Consider the following 24423-nt stretch of genomic DNA (forward strand, 5'->3'; position numbering starts at 1 on the left):
ATAACACTACTGTTCTAACCAACCTTAGCATGCATACTGCAACAGAAGAAATGGTAAATAGTGTCTTAAAGCTATTGTTGACTGATTGTCTGTAAAGGGTCTTACTGTAAATTTCAGAAAGACACAACGTATTTAGTTCAGCACATTTATAGGTTCTAAAAAAAAAATGTATATGTATGAAATGTTGTGTAGAAATAACAACTATCATAGAAATTTCAAAAACTTTAGCTATCCATAATGACGAGAATTTAAACTGGAAAAAGATGATTTTGAAATGCATAAAATAACTTAGAATCATTGGAAATATTTGGGAGAGACTAATCACTAAGTTGACGTATTTTGCATAGTTTCATTGAGTGACTTATGGAATAATGTTCTGTAATAACTCATGTTTAAGAAAGAACTCGTCATTGCTCAAAAACATGTTGTAAGAACAGTATGCGGTGCTCACCGATGATCATCTTGTAGACATCTATTTAGGGAGCTGGGCATTCTGACAACTGTTTCACAGAATATTTATTTCCCAAGAAGTTTGTTGTAAATAATCCACTGTAGCTCAAAAGGAACAGTGATGTACATAATTAAAGTACCAGAATGTAAAATGTCATTCAATACTCCATATTAAGGTTTGTCTTGATGCAGAAAGGGGTGCACAATACTGCAACCAACATTTTTGATAACTTACCCAATGCAAAGTAAAATTTGATAACAAACTGAAAACGTTACTGCTGGACAACTCTTTCCGTTCTGTTGAAGAATTTCTGTAGTTATAATGTATAGAAGGTGGTGGGTAGGAATTACTAACTTCAATCTGAATTTCTAAAAAAAGAAAAAAAAAACACCACCTTTTAAATGATCAGCATGTAGCCAGCGTATAAATGAAGGTGTAATTTGAATGTAAAATAACTCTTTCCACATCATTGTGATGTGTCATGCAAATGATCTGTGTAACATGATAATAACTAACTGCAAAGATGAGTGAAAAAGATATTAGTGTAAGTGGCATTGAAAAATATCAGGAATCTTTAAAACTGAACAAAGCTACAGAGCTGCCTGATGGAATCCATATCAGATTCTATATTGAATTTGTGGCTGTGTTAGCCCCTATTTTAAATAAAATGTACTGAAAATCCTTCCAACAGAAAACTTTGCCCAGTAGTTAGAAGAAAGCACAGGTCACACCCATATGCAAGAAGGGCATCAGAAGTGATCCACAAAACTACCATCCAATATACTTGACATGTATTTGTTGTGGAATATTAGAACATTTTTGGGGCTAAAATGTAATCAGATGCCTCAAACAGAATGACTTCCACCATGTCAACCTGCACGGATTCTGAAAACATCATTCGTGTGAAACTCAACTCACTTTTCTCACATGACATCCTGAAAGTCACGGATCAGGACAGTCTTGTAGCTGCAGTATTTCTTGACTTCTGAAAGGCATTTGAGTCAGTACCACACATACATTTATTATCGAAAGTATCATCATATGGTGTATTGATTGAGATTTGTCACTGAATTAAGAATTTCTTGGTGGAGATGAGATGGCACGTTATCTTGGCTGTATAATCATCAACAGATGTAGAAGTAAATTCAAGTGTTCCCCAAGGAAGCAAGTTGGTACCCTTACTGTTCACATTGTATATTAATGACCTTGCAGATGATCTTAGACTTTCCACAGGTGATGCAGTTGTCTCTATTGAAATACTATCTAAAATAAGGAGCCCAAATATTCAGTCAGATCTCTAGAAGATTTCATGCGAAGATTGCGTACTTGCTTGAAATGTACAGAAACATATTTTTGTGCACCTTAAAAAATAAAGTAAACCACTCATTATCCTATGATACAATATCAGTGAGTCACAGTTGGAATCAATCAACTTGTACAAATCCCTGGGAGTAACAATCTGTAGAGATATGAAACTGAATGATCCCATAGGTAAAGCAGGTGGTAGAATACTAGGGAAATGAAATTGGTCTATAAAGGTGATTGTATGCCAAACATTCATACCACCTATCCTAGAGTATTGCTCAAGTATGTACGATGTGTTCCAAATAGTCCTAATGGGGGATATTGAACTTATACAAAGAAGGGCAGCACTTATTGTGACTGTTTTGTTTGACATTTGGGAGTGTGTCACAGAGAGTCTAAGTGAAGTGAAGTGGCGGAGTTTTGAAGACAGATGCGAACTGCCCCAGTGATGAATCTAGGAATATACAACAAGCCCTAAGTAGCACTACCATAGCGATCACAAAGAGAATAGGTTTATTACAGTAGATACAAAGGCCTTCAAATAAGCATTCTTTCCATGCTCTGTATATAAATAGAAAGGAAAAAACTACTAATAAATGGTGCAATAAAAGTACCCTCTGCTATGCATTTCACAGTGGTTTGCAGAGTATAGATGTAAATTTAATAGCAAATTGGCATAGCTGAGTTATCAATCTTGATTTGTTGTGTAGTTCAAACAGGCAGACATATTTAGTCTGTCAAATTGTATGAAGTATTTAAACAATTGAAAATCCTGACTGGAATAACAACAATGCAGATTAGGCTAGATTACTGCTTTCCACGTAAAGGAAATGTTGAGCAGCAGATAGGCATATTTAAAACTAGGCTAAGCTAATGGACGAAGTCCTTCTTCAGGTTTAGAAAAACACACAAATGTTCGTACATGCACAACTCATACACACTACCTCTGTCGTCTTTGGGCTTGAAGCCTGAGAGAAAGTAAATTAATGTAAGTATGTTATAAATAAAATAGAAAGAAACTTCCACATGGGAAAAATATATTAAAAACAAAGATTCCAAGACTTACCAAGCGGGAAAGTGCGAGTAGACAGGCACAATAAATAAAACACACACACACAGAATTTCTAGCTTTCACAACCGACGGTTGCTTCTTCAGGAAAGAGGGAAGGAGAGGGAAAGGCGAAAGTCTGTGGGTTTTAAGGGAGAGGGTAAGGAGTTATTCCAATCCCGGGAGCGGAAAGACTTACCTTAGGGGGAAAAAAAAGGACAGGTGTACACTCGCGCACACACACACATATCCATCCGCACATACACAGACACAAGCAGACATTTGTAAAGACAAACTCTGATTTTGCGCATTAGCGTAGCCTATTTTTAAATGTTATTGTCTGCCACTGATTGCTTCCTCTGTGTCCCGAGCAGCAACTGATTTTGATATAATTCATGTTGTATGAAATATTCGATGGAGGATGGGATGAACTATCTTCATTTTGTTCTCAAAACAACATGATTTGAAATGATGAAAAAAGTTAGATATCCCATTAGAACGTTATTGTACAAGGCTGACAGCAAAGATAATGTGTCCTTCATCATTATTTTGTATTTCATGATGAGCACAATTATAATATTGTTGTTATGAAGTTGTTGTGATGAACTTAGTCACAGTGATGTAGTTGACAAATAGATTTGTTGTAAATGTGATGAAATGATATTTTTTCAGATAATTCAACACTTGAGGCGAGAAATGTGCCACAGACAGCAGAGAGGCTAATGTCCGACTTTAGCAGTTCTGAAAGGCTCGCTCTTTATAATTATGCTGTTGCGAATACAATGCCTCCAGCATTTCTGAAAGCAGACGAGCTCAGTATCTCGTAAGTTGATATCTTATATTATTTATTTAATTTGTTTATAAAGTCTCGTAGTATCTGAAACTTTTGTGCTCTTAGTCAAGATATTCAATCATGGAAAATCCGGTTTTGAGTGTAACCCTATTACAAAAAGTTTAGCAACTATCCTTTTCATAATATTCTTAGTCAAGATACGAAATATTTTTAATTATTTCTATGACAGAAATTAACCCTGTATTGCATGACCCTTTTTAGGGAACCAATTAAAGTGAAAAACATATATGGGGTTAGGGTCTGGCACGCAAAATACTATGTAACAGGTTGAAAATATAAATTTTGATTTATTCAGTAACTGTTGCCATATAGCAACAAACTGAAATTATTTGTTATTTATTAATCATTGTGTTACCGAGGGGGAAACAAAATCTGTGCTATCATTAAAAATCATTTTACATACCTCAAAAATGTAACTACTTGTGATTCAAATGACAGAAATAATTTACTCTTTCAGTTACTTTCACGTGTGTTTATGTACACTTGACCTTCAGCAGACATTATCAGTTTTGAGCGGTTTCTGCCAACGTAGTAATGCTTGATGCAGCCAGATTGTATTTGTTGCCAGATGTCAACATCATGCATATACAACCAGTTTCCTTAGCATTATATGTAAATTTACAGTTAGTTACCAAATGGTAACACCATATAACAGAGGGTAATACCATTTACATTGTGTGTTTACTAGAGATTAATAGTTTACATTAAAATTAATTACTTTGTTCTGTTTTAACTATTTTTATAACTGAATTGCATTAATTTATTTTTCATAAATAATTGTGGAGCTAGAAAAGCTTTCTCTTTCATGTGTGTGCCTGTCATCAGTCCAATGCTTATTCAGTGAGTGGTCTTCTTTACTCTTAAATTATCTACATTCTGCCTGAACTTCCCTTACTATTTATAGCACCTAGTGGCTTTCTTCTATCCTAAACCTTTTATCGACCTCCCTTTGTTACTGTCTCGTAACTTTCTCTCCCCTGTATTGTCAGTCAGCCTTGTTGCCAGTGCTTTTCTTCTCGGTTTATACTCTCGTGACTCAATGCTTCTGCTATTCACAGAGTGATCCCCTTGACTCCTAAAATATGTACGTTCTGTGAGAATTTTCCACAGTGTCAATTTATTTTCTCTTATGTATTCATGATGTGTGTTCATCTTCGGCAACAATTTAGGTTAACTAAACACATAAGACTATGACTAATTGTAAGATATTAATGCTTTGACTTATTTCTACGTTTAATAGGCTGTAAAGGTTGCAGTAATTGTTACATAATTGTTACATTTATCATTGTGTCACTTTCTGAATGAGGCCTGTATACAAAAAATCATGAGGAAGGTCCCATGAAGTAAAGTGAACAGTGTTAACACAGTTTTAATCCTGCCAGGAACTTTCATATCAGTGCACACTCCACTGCAGAGTAAAAATTGAATCTGGAAGAGATGTATTTCATTGTGTACATGAAATTAAATCTTTCCATTAGTAATTTTTGAGTAGCTTTCCATTAATTCAAATTTCTATTGTATAGTGTTATTGTTCATAACTTTCCTTAGAAATTCTATGTGTATTTGCCACTCCCCGTAAATATTTCTTTCCGTTCTTTCTTTTGTGGGAATAATCAAAATCCAAATGCCCAACTGTATGAAATGAAAACATGAAAGTGCCTTTCAAAACCAGAGAACTATCGAGAAAGACCGTCATCCACATCCATCCTCAGCAAGCCACATTATAGTGTGTGGTGAAGGGTACTTTGTGTACCACTTTCACTGTGCACAATAATGATCCTATAAAAATCCTTTCAGGCATGCCTGGAGTTAATTTTGCCTCTGAAGGTTTCTGACCGTTAAGAATGACATGCTGTATTGTAATTGCTGGGAACTTCTCATTCCAGTCATAAATCTAGTCTGATATGCCATATGCAAATATTTCATTCATTAGGTAACATTGCAAGCTTTATTGAACACCTTTTGGAAGTCAAGACTATGGCATCAACATGGGTGCCAGAATCTACTTACTTCTGGATCTCTTGGATGACCAGAGTGATCTGTGTTTCGTGCAATGTTGTTTACATAATCTGTGTTGTTCCCTATAAAACAGATTTTTGGTCACCAGAGAAATCAAAAGACACAAGGATAAAACAGTATTTCAAAATTCTATGATCCATTGTTTTTTTGTGTCATGTTGAAAGCTTTTCTGGAAAATGGGAATGATGTTCTTATGTTTCCAGTCAGTAGGAACACTTCATACTTCCTTTGATTTACAGTATACTGCTGCTGGAAGAAGAGAAATTTCTTTCACATACTGTATGTTCAAGGGCTGTTTAGAATGTGAGGTCCAATCAGTCGCCAAATGGAAACCTCAGTGAAAATCCAATGAAGATTTACATAAATGGGTTCAACAGTATGCTCATTGGTCATGTCATGTTACTCTTTTCAGTTCTGAGTGCACAGTGAGCACATAAAGATGCATAGAAAATAGTTTCTCACACCAAGTATGAGTGTCTGTGGGAAATGTAGCAATTCACCTACTTTATTTCTTCTTTGATTGTCCTCAGTGTCGACGTACTGGCTGAAAAATTAGGGGTTGGATGTGCAGCTACTGTCTACTGTAAATGATGTAGTTGACAGATGCACAGTTGCCGTTCAGTCTTTTACTTTCACTTTTCACTACCCCCCAATCATACATAGTTATATATGTCCAGTGCACTATTGTCCAACTTTTGATAAGCCTCATTAATAGTTTGCAGGTGAACATCCATATACTGCTACAATAGTTTCCTGTTGAACATCAACGAGCAGTAAAAACCTAACCATACAGTTCACAGTCTTACGAATAAATTGCTTTAACACACAGCCTATTGGTGTATCACTTATTTCATTGTTAAGTTGATGCATTGATGTCGTTTCAACCAACACAAGTTCCTCATCTGAAACTTGGTCATGGACTGATTGTCTCGGGACCAAAAATCGGGCCCTTACATATCACCACAATAATAGGGGCCTAAACCACACATTGTTCGAAGCTTAATTTACTGAAATTACAACTAAAACTTAACTCATTAAATTAACTGAATACATCAAAAAAATTGTTCATTTTAACAGTTTCTTCTACTACAAGGTTTAGGCTGAATTATTTGTTTAAATGATGAAATTAACATACATCATTATGTAAACAATACTTTTGACAAAACTGTTAATTACTTTGGAATTAATGAAGAGCTGGTTTTGCTAACATGTTTTCGAATAGAGTCAAATAGATACTTTAAGATTACTAGTATTTCGTCTTCCAAATGTTTATAATTAGTATAGAATTTATATTTGTTTATATGTCAACAGAAGAATTTAAGTTACGAAACAATTACTGATTTCACGCTGTAATAAAAGATACTAACTAGTAACAGTCAAAATAAATTAGAAAATCAATTACATACATAAAACTAAGCACGAAATTAGATCTGGTGTTATATACTTGGACTAAGGGCCAACCTTTCTCTTTCATGAAAATGCAGATTATATTCACGTATGTTAATGATAATCAGTTAAAACTGAAAAAATGAATTTAAGGAGGCAGGTGGCAAAACAAGAGGGGAAGTAAAATTATCCCAGCTTGCTTCGCCACAGAGATTTCGTCTGATTTCATCCAGCTCACAGAATATAACTGTTCTCAGACTCACAGTGCAGGGGCAATGAGAACACCCCTACAATGTTTTCAGTGAGAAATGTCTGATCACTCACCATACAGGCCAGACTGTCTGATTTTCATGTCTGCTCACGTGAACCACTGGCTATGAAACAACATTTTGGCACAGACAGCAAGCTGCAGATCAGTGTAGAGAACTGACAGAAGGCACAGGGGGGTGCCTTCCATAACAAGGGTATTGGAAAGTTGGTACCACACTATGACAAATGTCTGGTGACTATGTAGAGAAGTATGAGGGTTTCCCAGAAAGTAATGCACTACATTTTTTTTCTCGGCCAAAAACAATGTTACGAATGCAAAATGTTACATATGTGTTGTTTGAAGTTTCCTGAGTGAGCACGCCAAGTGTCTGTCACTTCTGACAGGTAACATAGCTGCAGGACAATTTCAAAATGGTGTCTGTAAGTTATGTATGTTACAAGCAATGAGCAATCATTGAATTTCTGACGGCAACGAAAGAAACTGTGGGAAATATCCACAAACGCTTGTGCAAAGTCTAGTGAGCATCTGCTGTCGACAGAATTACAGTTAGTCACTGTTCATGCAGGGTCAGGTCATCAGTAGGTGGTTCGGCGGTTCTCCATGATTTGCAACGGTCGGGGAAAACATCCACGGCTGTCACACCTGACAAGTTGCAGCAAGCTGATGCTGTCATTCGCAAGGACAGATGCATTACAAGTTGGTAGTTGATGCTGCATCTGTCATTCAACAAAGGAAGTCTGAATGCAGTTATCCACACTCTTGGATATTCAAAAGGGTGTGCAAGATGGATCCGACTGTCTAACCGTGGGTCACAATTTGCACAGAAAAAATAGTTGTCTTGATTTGTTGCAATGTTTTGAAGCTGAGGAGGAGGTGTTCTTGTCTTGGATTGTGACAGTGATGAAACCTGGGTTCACCATTTTGAACCCAAAACAAAACGACAGTTGATGGAATGGCTCCATTCCCACTCCCCACAGAAGAAAAAATTCAAAGTAACTGCTTCCACTGGTAGGATCATGATCCTCATGCTCTGAGACTGTGAAAGTGTGGTTCTCATTGATGTAAAGCCAATAGGTGGTACCATTAACTCAGAAGCATATGCCAACATATTAACAAAACTCAAGACACACTTCTGGTGACTTCTGCGGCACAGCAACCCAGGAAATATTTTGCTGCAACATGATGACACTCAGTCCCACACAAGTCTGAGGACTGCTGAACGCATCGCAAAAAAGAGGTGGATAGTGTTACCTCATCCACCCTACAGCCTTGACCAAGCCCCCTTGGATTGCCACTTGTGTGGTCCATTAAAAGGGTGTCATTCGTGGAAGACATTTGTAGGACTTTGAGAGGGTTATTCACACAGTGAAGCACTGTTTCCACCACCAGGACAAGGGTTGGTACTGACAAGGGCTTGTTTTGTGCTGGAGGGAGACCATAGAATGGAATGGAGATTTATGTGGAGAAACAGGATGTGTAGATAAAACATCATTCTTGGGTTCAAATTAATGATGTAAATAAAATAGAAAGAAACTTCCACATGGGAAAAATATATTAAAAACAAAGATTCCAAGACTTACCAAGCGGGAAGGCGCTGGTAGACAGGCACAATAAAATAACACACAAACACACACACAAAATTTCGAGCTTTCGCAACCGGAGGCTGCTTCGTCAGGAAAGAGGGAAGGAAAAGGAAAGATGAAAGGATGTGGGTTTTAAGGGAGAGGGTAAGGAGTCATTCCAATCCCGGGAGCGGAAAGACTTACCTTAGGGGGAAAAAAGGATAGGTATATACTCGCGGGCGCGCACGCACGCACACACACACACACACACACACACACACACACACACACACACACACACACACATATTTAAAGGCAGAGAGTTTGGGCAGAGATGTCCGTTGAGGCACAAGTGTGGAGGCAAAGATGATGTTGAATGACAGGTGAGGTATGAGTGGCGGCAACTTGAAATTAGCGGAGATTGAGGCCTGGTGGATAACGAGAAGAGAGGATATATTGAAGGACAAGTTCCCATCTCCGGAGTTCGGATAGGTTGGTGTTGGTGGGAAGTATCCAGATAACCCGGACGGTGTAACACTGTGCCAAGATGTGCTGGCCGTGCATCAAGGCATGTTTAGCCACAGGGTGATCATCATTACCAACAAACACTTTCTGCCTGTGTCCATTCATGCGAATGGACAGTTGGTCATTCCCACGTAGAAAGCGTCACAGTGTAGGCAGGTCAGTTGGTAGATCACGTGTGAAAGCACCCACGTCACAGTGTAGGCAGGTCAGTTGGTAGATCACGTGTGAAAGCACCCACGTGATCTACCAACTGACCTGCCTACACTGTGATGCTTTCTATGTGGGAACGATCAGCAACAAACTGTCCATTTGCATGAATGGACACAGGCAGGCAGTGTTTGTTGGTAATGAGGATCACCCTGTGGCTAAACATGCCTTGGTGCACGGCCAGCACATCTTGGCACAGTGTTACACTGTCCGGGTTATCTGGATACTTCCCACCAACACCAACCTATCCGAACTCCGGAGATGGGAACTTGCCCTTCGATATATCCTCTCTTCTCCTTATCCACCAGGCCTCAATCTCCGCTAATTTCAAGTTGCCACCACTCATACCTCACCTGTCATTCAACATCATCTTTGCCTCCACACTTCCGCCTCGACGGACATCTCTGCCCAAACTCTTTGCCTTTAAATATGTCTGCTTGTGTCTGTGTGTGTATGGATGGATATATATGTGTGTGTGTGTGTGTGTGTGTGTGTGTGTGTGTGTGTGTGTGTGGGCGCGCGAGTATATACCTATCCTTTTTTCCCCCTAAGGTAAGTCTTTCCACTCCCAGGATTGGAATGACTCCTTAGCCTCTCCCTTAAAACTCACATCCTTTCATCTTTCCTTTTCCTTCCCTCTTACCTGACTAAGCAGCTGCTGCTTGCGAAAGCTCGAAATTTTGTGTGTGTGTGTGTGTGTGTGTGTGTGTGTGTGTGTGTGTGTGTTGTGTGTGTGTTATTTTATTGTGCCTGTCTACCGGCGCTTTCCCGCTTGGTAAGTCTTGGAATCTTTGTTTTTAAAACACCATTCTGTCGTATGTGTAGTTCTCGTTATGCTCAATAAAGAATTGTTGAAAAAATGCAGTGCATTATGTTCTGGGCAACCCTCGTAGCTGGAAGGTGTAGCCAACTGCAGCAAGTAAAGCATTTTTGTTTTGCACTGTAGTTTCCATTCTATGCCCATTTGGATCTTCCTTTCTGAATAGCCCTCGTAGATTTACATAGCCAACCCGTCAGGTTCAATCACCTTTCCTCTGTTGAGCTAGTTTAGTTGATTTTTTTTATCTGGCACTCACTTATTTCTATGTCTGTCATTTTAGTATTCATACAGCAATTGAAAGGAGGGGACATAGTACAGTTTTCCTCAGTGAAACATTTTTGGAAAAAATAATTAATATTTCTTTCTTCTCTCCATCATCTTCTGTTTCAGTGCCATTACAGTCAGTGAGTGTGTGAACAGATGGCTTTGATCCATTACTCCTTAGGGCTTACTGTATGATCAGTAGATATAAATTTACTTTTGAATTTGTTGAATGCATCACATAGGCTATCCTTACGCTAATTTTGGATTGGTTCAGCTCTTGATCGCCTCCCCACCCCTCCACTTTGCCCTGCTCCAAGAGGCTTTGTTTGTGTTTAAATATGCAGCAGAGCTCTCTTTGCTTTTGGAACAGCTTTCTAATACTGCCTTGAACCACCATGGTTTTTTCCCACTCCTTCCAACTGTACCCATTACATACCTATGCAAGACGTACTGTCTTGAAGTTTGTCTGTTTATACTCAGTATTCTCAGTCTTGTGGATGAGTGTTTGATGATGATTGCCCAGGTAGTCTAAAATCTGTTTCATGTCACATTTAATAAGCAGAAATATCTTCCTAGCTTTCTTATATTCCTGCTGACACCCAAAGTCAGTGATGATATAACAGCCTTATGACTACTAATTCCCTGTTCTGTCAACCAAAAAAGAAAGAATTGTTCAGGCTGTAAAGTTGCTGGTTGCTCTATTATGAAATACATGAGGGGACTGTTGGAGCTCAAACAAACATAATGAGCGAGATGGTATTAATCATACAGTGACTTTCAATAGTCTTGATGGTCATTGGCTAAGTAGTTCAATCATCTGACTGTGTCTTCACATCCCACCTACATTTTACATCCTGAAATATTTTTGTATTTAAAACTGAGACTCTACAGAATCTTTCATGACAACAATTTGCTGCTTTCAAAAAGTTCGCCCTCACTCAATGTAGTACAAAGCTTATTTAATGTAGGCTGATCTTTGTTATGATTATAATCATATATGTGACACTGACTTGCTTATTGTGGGAAGAAATCCAGATTTGTTACTCATATCTGAATACTTCCGTTCTTTCCAAGTGTGTGAAGATAAGAAGAGTCCTGTTTCACTTCTTTCCTTCTTGTTTTTTCTTTACCAATTCGAAATACAATTGATTCTCTAGCATTAACTGTGGCTGTGGATGTGTGACTACCTTGGAACTGGTAAGAGTTGTCTCTGATTTTCCACCTCCTACTCAAAGCATTCCCACACATTACACACAAGCTAGTGTCTTTTAAACGCAATTCGTTGCCCGACTTTCTTTCCTGATGTGTTTGCACCCAGAGTCCTGAGTCTCTCTCTTTTCTTTTGCATTTCGTTAGATGTGACAATCACACTAAAAACAAAGAAACACAAACCTTGTAGCAAAATAGTCAAGTTTCATATACAGCGCTAGGGCTAACAGTGTAAGTGAACTGACCATTTGTTGTGACAGTTTGGCAAAAGTGAACAGGTCAAGTGTGACAGTGTGCGCTCTGATTGGAGAATGACAGCTCCAACATGTGAAGTATCCTCGAACAATGGCAACAGTAAACCATCCGTTACCATGACCAAACGTATCATTTATATCTAAACTAAAATTAAGTCTACAACCGACGAAAACAGCAGGACCATCCAGCAGAGCTTGTGCAGCGACAGACTTAACTGGAATACGATTCTTCTTGTCTCCAGCTGTTCCATAAATAAATTTTTTATTTGCAAACTGATCTGTAGCGTAGCTGAGAACCGGACATGGGTACATCTAGAACCGGGGGCTCAAGGAGGCAACAGCATGTCACGCCACAAAGGCGGCTGACGCAATCTTGCCGACCAACTTACGTAATCTTGGCAGCGCGCCTGGCTGGCGCACAGCGGACGCGAGCACCTAGAACAACTAGTGCTCGCGTCCGGGATAACGCTCTGCCAGCAGGCAGAAATATTCTAAGTCCGAATCAAGGTCACGCGTGTTCGGACATGTATATAAGCGAGCGAGTGCCGCATAGCGGCTATGTCGCGCTGCTGCTGCTGCACAGGCAACTGCATTGAACGCTGCCAAGATGCCTTACAGAAGATATCGCCGCCGTTCTAAACAAACAGTCTACAAGACCATCGAGAACATCGAATTTGCTACAACAGCTGGAGACAAGAAGAATCGTATTCCAGTTAAGTCTGTCGCTGCACAAGCTCTGCTGGATGGTCCTGCTGTTTTCGTCGGTTGTAGACTTAATTTTAGTTTAGATATAAATGATACGTTTGGTCATGGTAACGGATGGTTTACTGTTGCCATTGTTCGAGGAGGTACTGGAGTACCAAGTGTTCCTGGACTTGAAAGTTTTGTTGACAGAGACATTATTGCCTTTCGCACTTACCAACATGTGAGTCTATAATCATGGTCGTATTGGAGTTGGCATGCCATTATATTCTTCCGACCTTCAAACTGACTTACCCAGCCAGTCATAGGGCTCTTCCCCTTAACATGGACTCAGAACCAAGGTGCATTTATCACATTAACAACTATTGTTAGAGATGAAAGAAGTGATAAGTGACAGATAAAAATCCTAAAATTCACCAAGTACTGACCGCAAGACCTTTAGATGTGTTAATGACACTTTACCAATGAAACAATGAACAAAACCACACCTAATTTATAATACGTAATAAACACATATCAGAAATCTAACTCTTGGAAGGCACATCAGAAATGTTGTGAAGCTGCATGTCCTGAGAGATGGATAACAGTCTGATGTACAATTATAAAATTCTGATGCAGGCCAGTTGGAGATTATTATTCGCTTGGAGATTATTACACACATATTCAATGTCCTGAGGTATGTTGGGTAACAGCCACTGGAGCCGGCACTTATATATTTTGTAAATGAATGGTGGCTCCAAGTCATTGTCAAAGTTAATCACATTGAATATATATTGAGAGGTCACACTGGTTATCAGACTACCTCTTCATAATGCTGTCAGTTTGTAGGTCCATGTGCCATTTGTGGGTGACCATTGTCTTACTGAATGACTCTGCATAGTAATAATGAACTGATATTCAGCACTATAGATTTAGAGAAAGCTTTTGACAATGTTGACTGGAATACTCTCTTTCAAATTCTGAAGGTGGCAGGGGTCAAATGCAGGGAATGAAAGGCATTTTACAATTTGTACAGGAACCAGATGGTGGTTATAAGAGCCAAGGGACATGAAAGGGAAGCAGTGGTTGGGAATGGAGTGAGACAGGGTTGTAGCATATCCCTGATGTTATTCAGTTTGTGTATTGAGCAGGCAATAAAGGAAACAAAAGAAAAATTTGGAGTAGGAATTAAAATCCATGGAGAAGAAGTAAAAACTTCAAGGTTTGCCAGTGACATTGTCATTCTGTCAGAGACAGCAAAAGACCTGGAAAAGCAGTTGAACGGAATGGTCAGAGTCTTGAAAGGAGGATATAAGATTAACACCAACAAAAGCAAAATGAGGATAATGGAATGTAGTCAAATTAAATCAGGTTGTGCTGAGGGAATTAGATTAGGAAATCAGACACTTAAAGTAGTAGATGTGTTTTGCTATTTGGGGAGCAAATTAATTGATGGTGGTTGAAGTAGAGAGGATATAAAATGTAGACTGGCAATGGCAAGGAAAGTGTTTCTGAAGAAGAGAAATTTGTTAATATCGAGTATAGATTTAAGTGCCATGAAGTCTTTTCTGAAAGTATTTGTATGGAGTGTAGCCATGTATGGAAGTGAAAGATGTACGATAAAAACTTTAGACAAGAAGAGAATAGAGGCTTTTAAAATGTGGTGCTACAGAAGAATGCTGAAGATTAGATGGATAGAGCATGTAACTTATGAGGAGGTACTGAATAGAATTGGGGAGAAGAGAAATTTGTGGCACAACTGGACAAGAAGAAGGGACCAGTTGGTAGGACATGTTCTGAGGCATTAAGGGGTGACCAATTTAGTATTGTAGGGCAGCTTGGAGGGTAAAAATTGTAGAGGGAGACCAAGAGATGAATACACTAACCAGATTCAGAAGGATGTAGGTTGCAGTAGGTACTTGGAGATGATGAAGCTTGCACAGGATAGGGTAGCATGGAGTGCTGCATCAAACCAGTCTCTGGACTGAAGACCACAGTAACAACAACTACAACAACATTCAACACTCAAAATTATGCAGTGATAATTGTCATCAGTCCTGGCTCCTGAATATGTAACTACTTCAGACACAGCCATTTATGATCTGTTGGTAAGAAAATCTTGTGTGTAGTAGCTGTGGTGAACTTATATAATGGTTGCAGCATTTACAGGAGAACACAAGGTGTTATGGAGAGTCTACCTCCTCTCACAACAAAAAGCACAGAAAGCTGTGGGATTATATATTCTATAGCACATAATATTGTGGTACACTCTTCATGTTGTAAAATGAACTGACAGAAGCCTCATGATATTCGTGGATGTAACCATTGTTTGCACTGTAAGGGTGCTGTAACTGTAGACTGCTCTACAAGGGCCATTGTGTATTTTATTGATTGTTACAACTCTAATTACTATACTAAAAATATATGCCATTTGGATCATTCCTTTGGTTTCCTTAAAAGGGTTTTGTTTTAGGTCTTTATTTTTCGTGTATGGTTTAGTTTGTTTTTTGTATGCAATTTTAGAGGAAAATTTCTGTTTTGTTGTGGTTTAATACATTATTTAATTAATGTATAGTGACTGAATTGTAATTTGGTGTACATTTTTTCATTTATGTTTACAGCTATAAGAAGGATGAGGGAACACGTGCAAAAACGAAGTTGGAGTTGTTAATGGAAATGAGGGATGCAAAGCGACGAAGAATTAGTTATCGTAGCAAGAAAGTTCACACCAACCGTAAAACCCATGTTGAGGTATACTGTGCAACTTATTTTAATACCTAACAACAATGCAAATTCCTTGATGGAACAATACATAAAATAGAGGAAAGGCAACAACTCACCTATAACAGACATGTGTGGCATATAGGAACCCATAACAGAAAAGAGTCATCACACTAGCTTTCAAGCTCTTGCTCTTTTTCTAGCAAAAGTACACACAGACACGCACACTGTAATAGCAGTGATGAGACTAGTTATTGATGATCAATTATTGAGAGCAGTTGCCAGGGCAGCTAGAGGTGGTAAGCTGGTAGAGAAGGACACCTGAGGCAAGAAGGGGGTATCGGGATAGTGTGAGGCATGATTTTCAACAGATGGCTCAGTGGTTGCACAAGAAGTAGAAAGTTCAGAGGATAGAGCACCTGGGAGAGGAAGGTGAAGAAAGATGGAGAGAGTCGGGGGGGGGGGGGGGGGGGGGATGCCAATTGGAGTGGAGGGGGGATATTGGTGGTAGAAGGGGAAGGAGTGCTGTGTACAGAATAGAGAGGAAAAAGGTAAGAAGAGAGAATGGGAAACAGATTTGTGGAGATTTAGGCCAGGGGGACTGTGTTGTTCAGAGAAACTTGTGCAGGAAGGAAGTATCCAGATGCCCTGTATAGTGAAGCAACTGTTGCAGTCATTTGTATTGTGTGGTGCACAGCTTTTCCGGCACTGGATGGTCAAGTTTGCAGTTTGCCACAGGTTGGTTGTGGTCATTCATATGAGTAGACAGTTGGTTACTTGTCATGCTGAAATATAATTTTGTACAGTAATTACAGCCTACTAACAGGACTTCTTTCACTCATGCCCTGCATGTTATTAAGTAGGAAGTGTGCATGACTGGACTGTGCTAACAGGTGATGGAGGAGTGTATGGGATAGGTCTTTCACCCACGTCGATCGTAGGGGAATGACTCATGGAGTGCAGAATAGGAACATGGATGGATACAAGGATATTCTGTATTTTGGGTGGGTGTCAGAACACTGCTTTTGATGGCATGGGTAGTATTTTTAGTAGGATATCCTTCATCTCGGGACACAGCAAGAGGTAGGTGAAGTCCTACTAATGTCAGAGGAAGAGTTTGCACAGGAGATATGTTTGTGGATGAGCTTAAAAGGATATTGTTCGTTAATAAAAGGTGTCAATATATTTTGACAAACCCTGCTTTCCACTGCAGATGTGGCATCCACACGTGGAGAGGCCACAAAAGGGAGACATTTTGATTTAGAGTGGGGGACAGCTGTTGAAGTGGAAGTGTGGTTGGTGATTGTTGTGCTTCATGTGAATAAATGTATTTATGGAGCCATCTAGGAGGGTGGCTTGTTAAGTGAGAAGGACCACTGAATTGGATTTGGGTGTAGGTGTTGAGAATATGGAGGAAAGAGCAAAAGTTGTCCTTGCCACAAATCCAGATCAGGAAAATGTCATCAGTAAATCTGAACCAGACAAGGGATTTTAGGTGTTGACCGATAGGAAGAATTTCTCTGGTTGACCCATAAATAAGTTGTCATAAGATGATGCCATGCGAGTACCTATGGCAGTATGATGGATTTGTTTACAGACCTGGCCGTTGAAAGTGAAATAATAGTGGGTCAGGATGCAGTGGGCTAGGAGAATTAGGAAAGACATGGTAGGTTTGGTATCAGGAAGACATTGAAAAAAATAGTGTTCCTTGACAGCAAGGCCATGGGCATGGGGAAGTTGGTGTAAAAGGTTGTTGCATTCACAATGACCAACAATGAGACTAGTGTTAAGAGGACAGGAATGGAAAAAGGTAGCGAAAGTCTTGAGCTGTGTCTTTGAATGTGGGACACACTCTCTCTGTATTCTTCTGAACTTCTTTCGGGCAGTGGATGAATCAAATGTCAAAAGATCTGCTTCATGCTATCCCACTAACCCCTCCTCATTTTGTGTGTTCTCTATCACATTACCACCTCCCTCTGCCTTGGCAACTGCTCTCAGTAACTGATAATCAGTAATCAGTAGTCAGTCTCCTCATGGCCTTGAGAGTGTTCATTTGGATGTCTGTGTGGTTGTGTGTGTGAATACGATGGCTACGCCGAAAGTTTTTTGCGGCCCATAAACTGTAAGGTGGAGGACAGTGGGGTTGTTTTCATTCGAAAGAGCGATGTTTTTCGACCTTGGGACGTGCGCGCACAGCCCATGGCTAGCGGTGATCCCCCCACAGTGCAGAAAGAAAGCACAGGCAGTGCTGAGTCAGAGACAGTGCAGGATGGAGCTGTCGCGCCACGACTTTAGTTTCATGATTTTTTACGATTATAAAAAGGGTTTAAGTGCCGAGGAATGCCATTCTTCTTTGCTGCGTGTTTTTGGTGAAGCTTCCCCTTCTAGGGCCACAGTTGGAAATTGGTTTCACGAGTTTTCGAGGGGTCGGCAGTCAGTTGAAGATGAACTCATCCCGCTCGGCCAGCAACAGCTGTGACTCCTGAAAACATTGATGCTGTGAGGAAAATGATCAAAGAAGATCCACATCTTACATTTTGCGACATTGAAGGGACCCTAAATATTGGATCAACAGCAGCACAGACCATCATTCATAGTCACTTAGGCCTTACTAAGAGATGTGCCCTATGGGTGCCACACTCCCTGACAGAAAGCCGAAAGGAGGCGAGAGTGGACTGGTGTTGTTTTGTGCTCGAAAAATTCAATGGAGGGAAGTCCCAAGACACCTATAATATAGTCACAGGTGATGAAACGTGGGTCTACCATTATGACCCTGCAACGAAGAGACAGTCTTCTGTGTGGTGCTTTCCAGGGTAGGAACCTGCCACAAAAGTTCGACAAAGTTGGAGTTCTGGAAAAAAGATGGTGGCAACATTTTTCACAAAGATCGGGCATCTCACCTTTGTGACCTTGGACACACGTTGTACAGTCAATGCTGAATGGTACGTGAACGATTGTCTTCCAGAAGTCATCGCCACATGGATGTCACAGCATCCAAAGTCCAAAGAGTGGGCACCTTCTGCTGCATCACGACAGTGCATCTGTGCACAGAGCTGCCAGAATGATGGACTTTCTGGAGAAGAAAAAAGTGCGAGTCTTACCCCATCCCCCCTATTCACCTGACCTGGCCCCCTGTGACTTCTTCCCTAAGACTAAGGAAAAAATTTGAGGGCAGTGGTTTTCATCAGATGAAGAGGCCATTGCAGCGTATGAGAATGCACTAAGTGACATTCCAAAAGAAGCTTGGACTGACACATTTTCTAAGTGGTTTCAGAGAATGGAAAAATGTATACATGCTAATGGAGAGTATTTTGAAAAGTTGTAAACGCTTTTTTGCAAATAATTTTTTTTTCACACGTTCAGCTAAAAACTTTCGGCATAGCCCTCGTATAAGAAAAATAGCAAGTGCCCAAAAGCTAGTGTGAGTACTGCTTTCTGTTACGTTTTTCTGAGTGTCACACAACAGTCTGCTATAGCTGAGTTGTTGTCTTTTGCACATTTTTATTGTGTGTGAGAGAGAGAGAGAGAGAGAGAGAGAGAGAGAGAGAGAGAGAGAGAGAGAGAGAGAGAGAGAGAGTGAGAGTGTAAATTCATGCTGTAGCAATGAAGTAGTGGATGACATAACAGTCTTCTACCTTTGGATCCTGTCTAGTGCTTCATCCTACATTCAGAATCATTGTCAAACTCTTCCACATTATACCATATGTTGCCTCTATATTGTGTACTGAATTGGCTTCTCTTCCTATTCTTCCGGTTCCATCTGGTCTTCTGGGAAATGGTATATGAAGTAATTTTTTGTAAAGTCATTGGTTCTGTAAAGCAGTGCTTTTTATATACATTCTGATATAGTAATGTAGTTAGAGTAGATATATGCTGCTACGTGCCATTTTAAAATATAGATTTTGGTACTAGGCTTATTACAGGGCCTCATTTGTTACATATCCAACAAGGAGACTCCTGGCAGTCAGATTTTTGTAATTTATTTTTTTTTATATATTTGTGGCAAATGAAGGTCAGAGCTCGAATATCAGTCACCCAAAGTAGTTTGATTCAACCCTCAAATTTTTTGGGAAAATCAACTTGGAAGTTTTCTGAGGAAGTTAAGATGTTTTGTCGGCAGGCCACATGGCTCAAATGATAGTGTTAGAGATTGGTAATCAGACAATCAGTGGATCACTGGTTTGAATCTTGCTTTGGCCTTTTTTCTTTTTTTGTCTTACATGTCATTTAAATATAAAATGCACCAAATACACTCTAATTAGCACATATATAATGTAATTTTTTTATGAAAATGCACATTTTCTTGTTTTTAATTACATATTGCAAGCAAAATTCCAGTTTTCATTGCAAATATAAATTCTTAACTATTGATATTTTATAAAGGATTGTTAACAGTTATTGTTTAAATAAAAACACTGCAAATTAAATTTTTATGGCAAAGATGCAGAATCAAATACTCTTTATATGGTCTACATTCATTGTTTTACAATACAGATGCGATCTCTTATGAATAGTAAAATAAGGATTTTTGCAGATGGTGCTGTTATCTATAATGAAGTACTATCTGAGAGAAGCTGCATAAATATTCAGTCAGATGTAGGTGCAGAGATTGACAACTTGCTCTAAATGTTCAGAAAAGTAACATTTTGCACTTCACAAAACTGTGTCACTGTTGTAATCAGCCAACTCATACAGATACCTGGGTGTAACACTTTGTAGGGATATGGAATGGAATGATCACATAGGGTCAGTCGTGGGAAAAAGCAGGTGGTACAGTTCGGTTTATTGGTAGAATACTGGGGAAGTGCAATCAGTCTACAAAAGAGATTGCTTGCAAATCACTTGTGCATCCAGTTCTAGAAAATTTCTCAAGTGTGTGGATTCCATACCATATAGGACTAACAGGGGTTATTGAATATATACTGACAAGTGCTGCACAAATGTTCACAGTTGTGTTTAATCTGTGGGAGATTGTCACAGAGAGACTGAGGGAACGGAACTGGCAGATTCTTGAAGATAGATGTAAACTATCTTGAGAAAGTATATTAACAAAGTTTCAAGAACCAGCTTTAAATGATTTACATGATTACGCTAGGGATGTACCACAGCCCCCATGTATCGCTCACATAGAAATCGTGAGATTTCCACTCCCGGAATTGGAATGACTCCTTACCCTCTCCCCTAAAACCCACATCCTTTCGTCTTTCCCACTCCTTCCCTCTTTCCTGAAGAAGCAACCGTTGGTTGCGAAAGCTAGAATTTTGTGTGTATGTTTGGTTTGTTTGTGTGTCTCTATCGACCTGCCAGCGCTTTTGTTTGGTAAGTCCCATCATCTTTGTTTTTAGATATATTTTTCCCACGTGGAATGTTCCCCTCTATTATATATCATTAACGAGAATAAGTCAGTTAGAGAAACCTTTCCTTTTTTTACGTATGGCTTTACACTGTTGATTAAAAAATCTTTATATAGCCTTGAAGTCAAATTTCGATGACATGACTCCGACATTTTGATATATTTTTGTTTTGCATGGCGACCAATTTTTGAAACCTAGGTCCAAAGGACCTTGTTGTTTCCTTTAGACATTTTAAGACTAGGGGCAACAATTGGATACATTTTTATAAAACATGATGATTAGATGTTTGTTAATTAGCATCTATTTGATGGATTTTGTATTTGAATGCTATAGATATTTGAACAGAACAGGGGGGAAAGGAGATAGAAACTAACCAAAGTGAGGCTCGAACCAGCAATCCATTGATTATCCCATTACCAATCTCCAATGCTAGCCTTTAAGCAATGTGGTCAGTCAACAAAACCACCTTAACAATAATGAACGAAACTTCCTTAGAAAACTTCAAAGTCAACTTTTTCAAGCCTTTTTGGTAGTTGACGTGAACTGCTTTGGGGGATTGATATTTGAGTTCTGAACTTCACATACCATAAACATAAAAAATTATGAAAATCCTATTGCCAAGTTATCCTCTTGTAAGTGTAAATGTATGGTATATTTCTGATCTGATCCTCCAATAACCATACCATGAGTCTCTTAACTGGTACTTGCAGGAGGGAGGTACGCAGTGCTTTGTCTATTGTTCTGTAATTTTTGCGGATGAAGGCATCTTCGTAGTTCACACCCTGGTGTAGGTTTTTTGCCACATATCAAATCTGTTACTTGTTTTAGTTCACTTTCTGATTAAAATTTCCATCAAAAATAAGTCTGCTTTTGTATATTTTACACTTATTTTGTTATTCTATAATTTCTTAATTTCCTTTGCCATTTGTGATAGTTCTTTGGCCTGACATGCTAGTAGTACCATTACTTAAAATCTGTCACTATGAATCTCACAGTTCCTTGAATCATATAATAGTTGGAATGGCTGTTTAGTGGATTACTTTATTCCTAACTAACCTATAAATGACAAAGATGTGCTTTGTGCATGTGTTTACTTATCTTTTTCTTCTTGCAGATATTACGGGAAGTTATACAAAATCAGATGGATTTCCTTCGGGAAATCAGTAGTAAAGAAAACGAAGATGATGTTGGAAGTACAAGAAGTTCAGAAACTAATGTTGTAAAAGTGGAGAATGATATGACTGAGATTGATGTACCAGAATGGAAACGGAGTAATCGTGACACAAAAAGTGAAACAAATGCTTATGACAGCCGTAGAGATTTTTCTAGGGTACGAAGGCATGAGTCACAGGAATGGTACACAAAGGATAAATATGGTTCTAGGAAGAGGGACCCTGAGTCAAAGGTTCATAATGGGTCTTACAGAAGAGATGCAGGTTTAAGATATGATAAGTATGAACAGAGTTCAACAAGTACAGACATGAGTCAGGTCCTTTATGATGATCATTCAGGCACTCAGAGCGAAAATAGAAGAGAAAAAAGTACTAATTGGTACCACAAAAGAAAGAGAGAGAGATCCGAGAGTAGTGACTGGGAAAGTGGAGACAATGAAAGAGCAAGAAAAGTGGAATCTACTTATTATGAAACAGAACGTAGCAAACATCACAAAAAACATGGCCATAGATCTGAATCTCACAGGTCACACGAAAGTTCATTTTCTAGATCAGAGAAGAGAATCAAAGATGGAAAGAAAAGAATGTATGAGACTATGAGCACTAGTGAATTTGAGTATGGTGAAACAAGCAAATGTGACTCTGAGAAACAAAAATACCATGATGTGAAACACAAAGAGTATAAATTGAAAGCAGTGAGCAGGAACTTTCACAGAAGTGACTCAGAGAGTAGTGAATTTTCATACGGTAAGCAAACGGCACAAGAACATAAAACTGCCCACACTTATGCGTCGGAGGAGGAGTATGTTCATGATAAGGAAGAGTGCATCTCTAATAGTTATTATTCATATTGGAAGCACACCAAGGAGGAGAAAGAAGGATCTGAGAAGAAAAGCAAACACCACAAGAAAAAGAAGAAGAAGAAAAAATCTAAATATGAAGATCGTAGCTCATCTGACTGAGGGCAATTGAAGATGAAGCAGAGGTGCCAGAGCAATGTAATTGATTGTCTTTGTTTTTTTAGTCATTCTGTGAGTTAAGAAACTCGGAAACCCGGCACTCTTTAAAACTTTCAACAAAAGGAAAATGTGTTAAAACATTAGTTTATTCTTTCTTTGTTCTTGTAAATAAAGTGCTAATATTTTTTAATTTCTGTCATTAAGTTTACTTGCCCATATAAAATGTCATTGAATAATTACTTTTGCTTTTGTAAGTATAACCATTTTTATGGTTTTGTGCATCAAAAATATAAATGAATTAGTGCTTAGAAAGTATGTACTCCCAGTGTAATTAGCGTGAATGTGTAGCGTCTGCATGCATTCCCAAGGAGGGCCTAGATTATTTATGAATGAAGAGATTCTGTTGTGACTATGCTGAGGACATTTTGTCCTTGACATATAGTTGTTGTGATTTTTTGCCCAAAGACTGATTTCTTCAGCTCTCCCTACTATCCTGCCCTGCTCAAGTCTCTTCATCTCTGCATAAATATTGCTGTTTACATCCAATTTAATTTGCATACTGTAATCAAACATTGGTGTCTGTCTACAATTTTTACCTCCCGCACATCCCCCCAGCAGCAAGGTGTATGCCTCAGGATTTTTTCAATCAACTTCTTGTAGTCAGTTAGTGCCATAAAGCTCATTTTGATTCCATACCTCTTCATTTGCTGTCCAATTTTTCCATCTAATATTCAACATTTTACTGTATAAGGCTACATTTCAGGGAAGTACTTTCAGAAAGGACTCCCTACCACTTAAATTTTTTATTCAGTGGTAAAATATTTCTGTCTTTTAGAAACACTGCTCTTGCTATAGACAGTCTGCATTTTATATCCTCTCTAGCTCAGCCTTTATAAGTTATTTTGGTCTGCAAATGACGAACCAAGTGAGGTGGCCCACTGTGCTCACATTCGGGAGGACAGAAGTTCAAGTCAACATCTAGCCATCCAAATTTAGATTTTCTGTGATTTCCCTAAATTATTTCAGACAATGACAGAAGCTGAAGAAATGAATTAAAGTTTGTGCCACAGCTGAGACTTGAACCTGGGTCTCCCTGCATATAGACAGATGTGCTAGTAATTACACTAACACAGCATAACAGCTAACACAGCTGCACGATCTACCCTAGTCCAATGCTCTCCCTAACACAAACTTCAGTTCACTTCTTAAGCTTATTTTCCCCTCCTTAGATTATCACTACTGCTGAGACCCTCCGGTATTGGAATATCACCCGAGCATTGGACGTAATGGGGAAATCCTGTCTGTACCTCAAACATATGTGATCTATAGATATGATATAATGAAATTTTTGTTGAGATATTT

General features: G+C 38.9%; 1 protein-coding gene across 2 annotated transcripts in view; it reads left to right on the forward strand.

The window, feature by feature from the left end:
• Positions 1 to 23251, forward strand: part of LOC126279056 (U11/U12 small nuclear ribonucleoprotein 48 kDa protein-like) — a 75296-nt gene extending 52045 nt beyond the window's left edge. For both annotated transcript variants that reach the window (XM_049979496.1, XM_049979487.1), the window contains exons 4-6: positions 3477 to 3627; positions 15477 to 15606; positions 22045 to 23251. In XM_049979496.1, coding sequence (XP_049835453.1) covers positions 3477 to 3627; positions 15477 to 15606; positions 22045 to 23064 — 1301 coding nt within the window. In that variant the 3' untranslated portion in view covers positions 23065 to 23251. The remainder of the gene's footprint in view (positions 1 to 3476; positions 3628 to 15476; positions 15607 to 22044) is intronic.
• The last annotated feature ends 1172 nt before the right edge of the window (positions 23252 to 24423 follow it).

The sequence above is a fragment of the Schistocerca gregaria genome, chromosome 1, assembly GCF_023897955.1.
Source record: "Schistocerca gregaria isolate iqSchGreg1 chromosome 1, iqSchGreg1.2, whole genome shotgun sequence".
Taxonomy (NCBI): domain Eukaryota; kingdom Metazoa; phylum Arthropoda; class Insecta; order Orthoptera; family Acrididae; genus Schistocerca; species Schistocerca gregaria.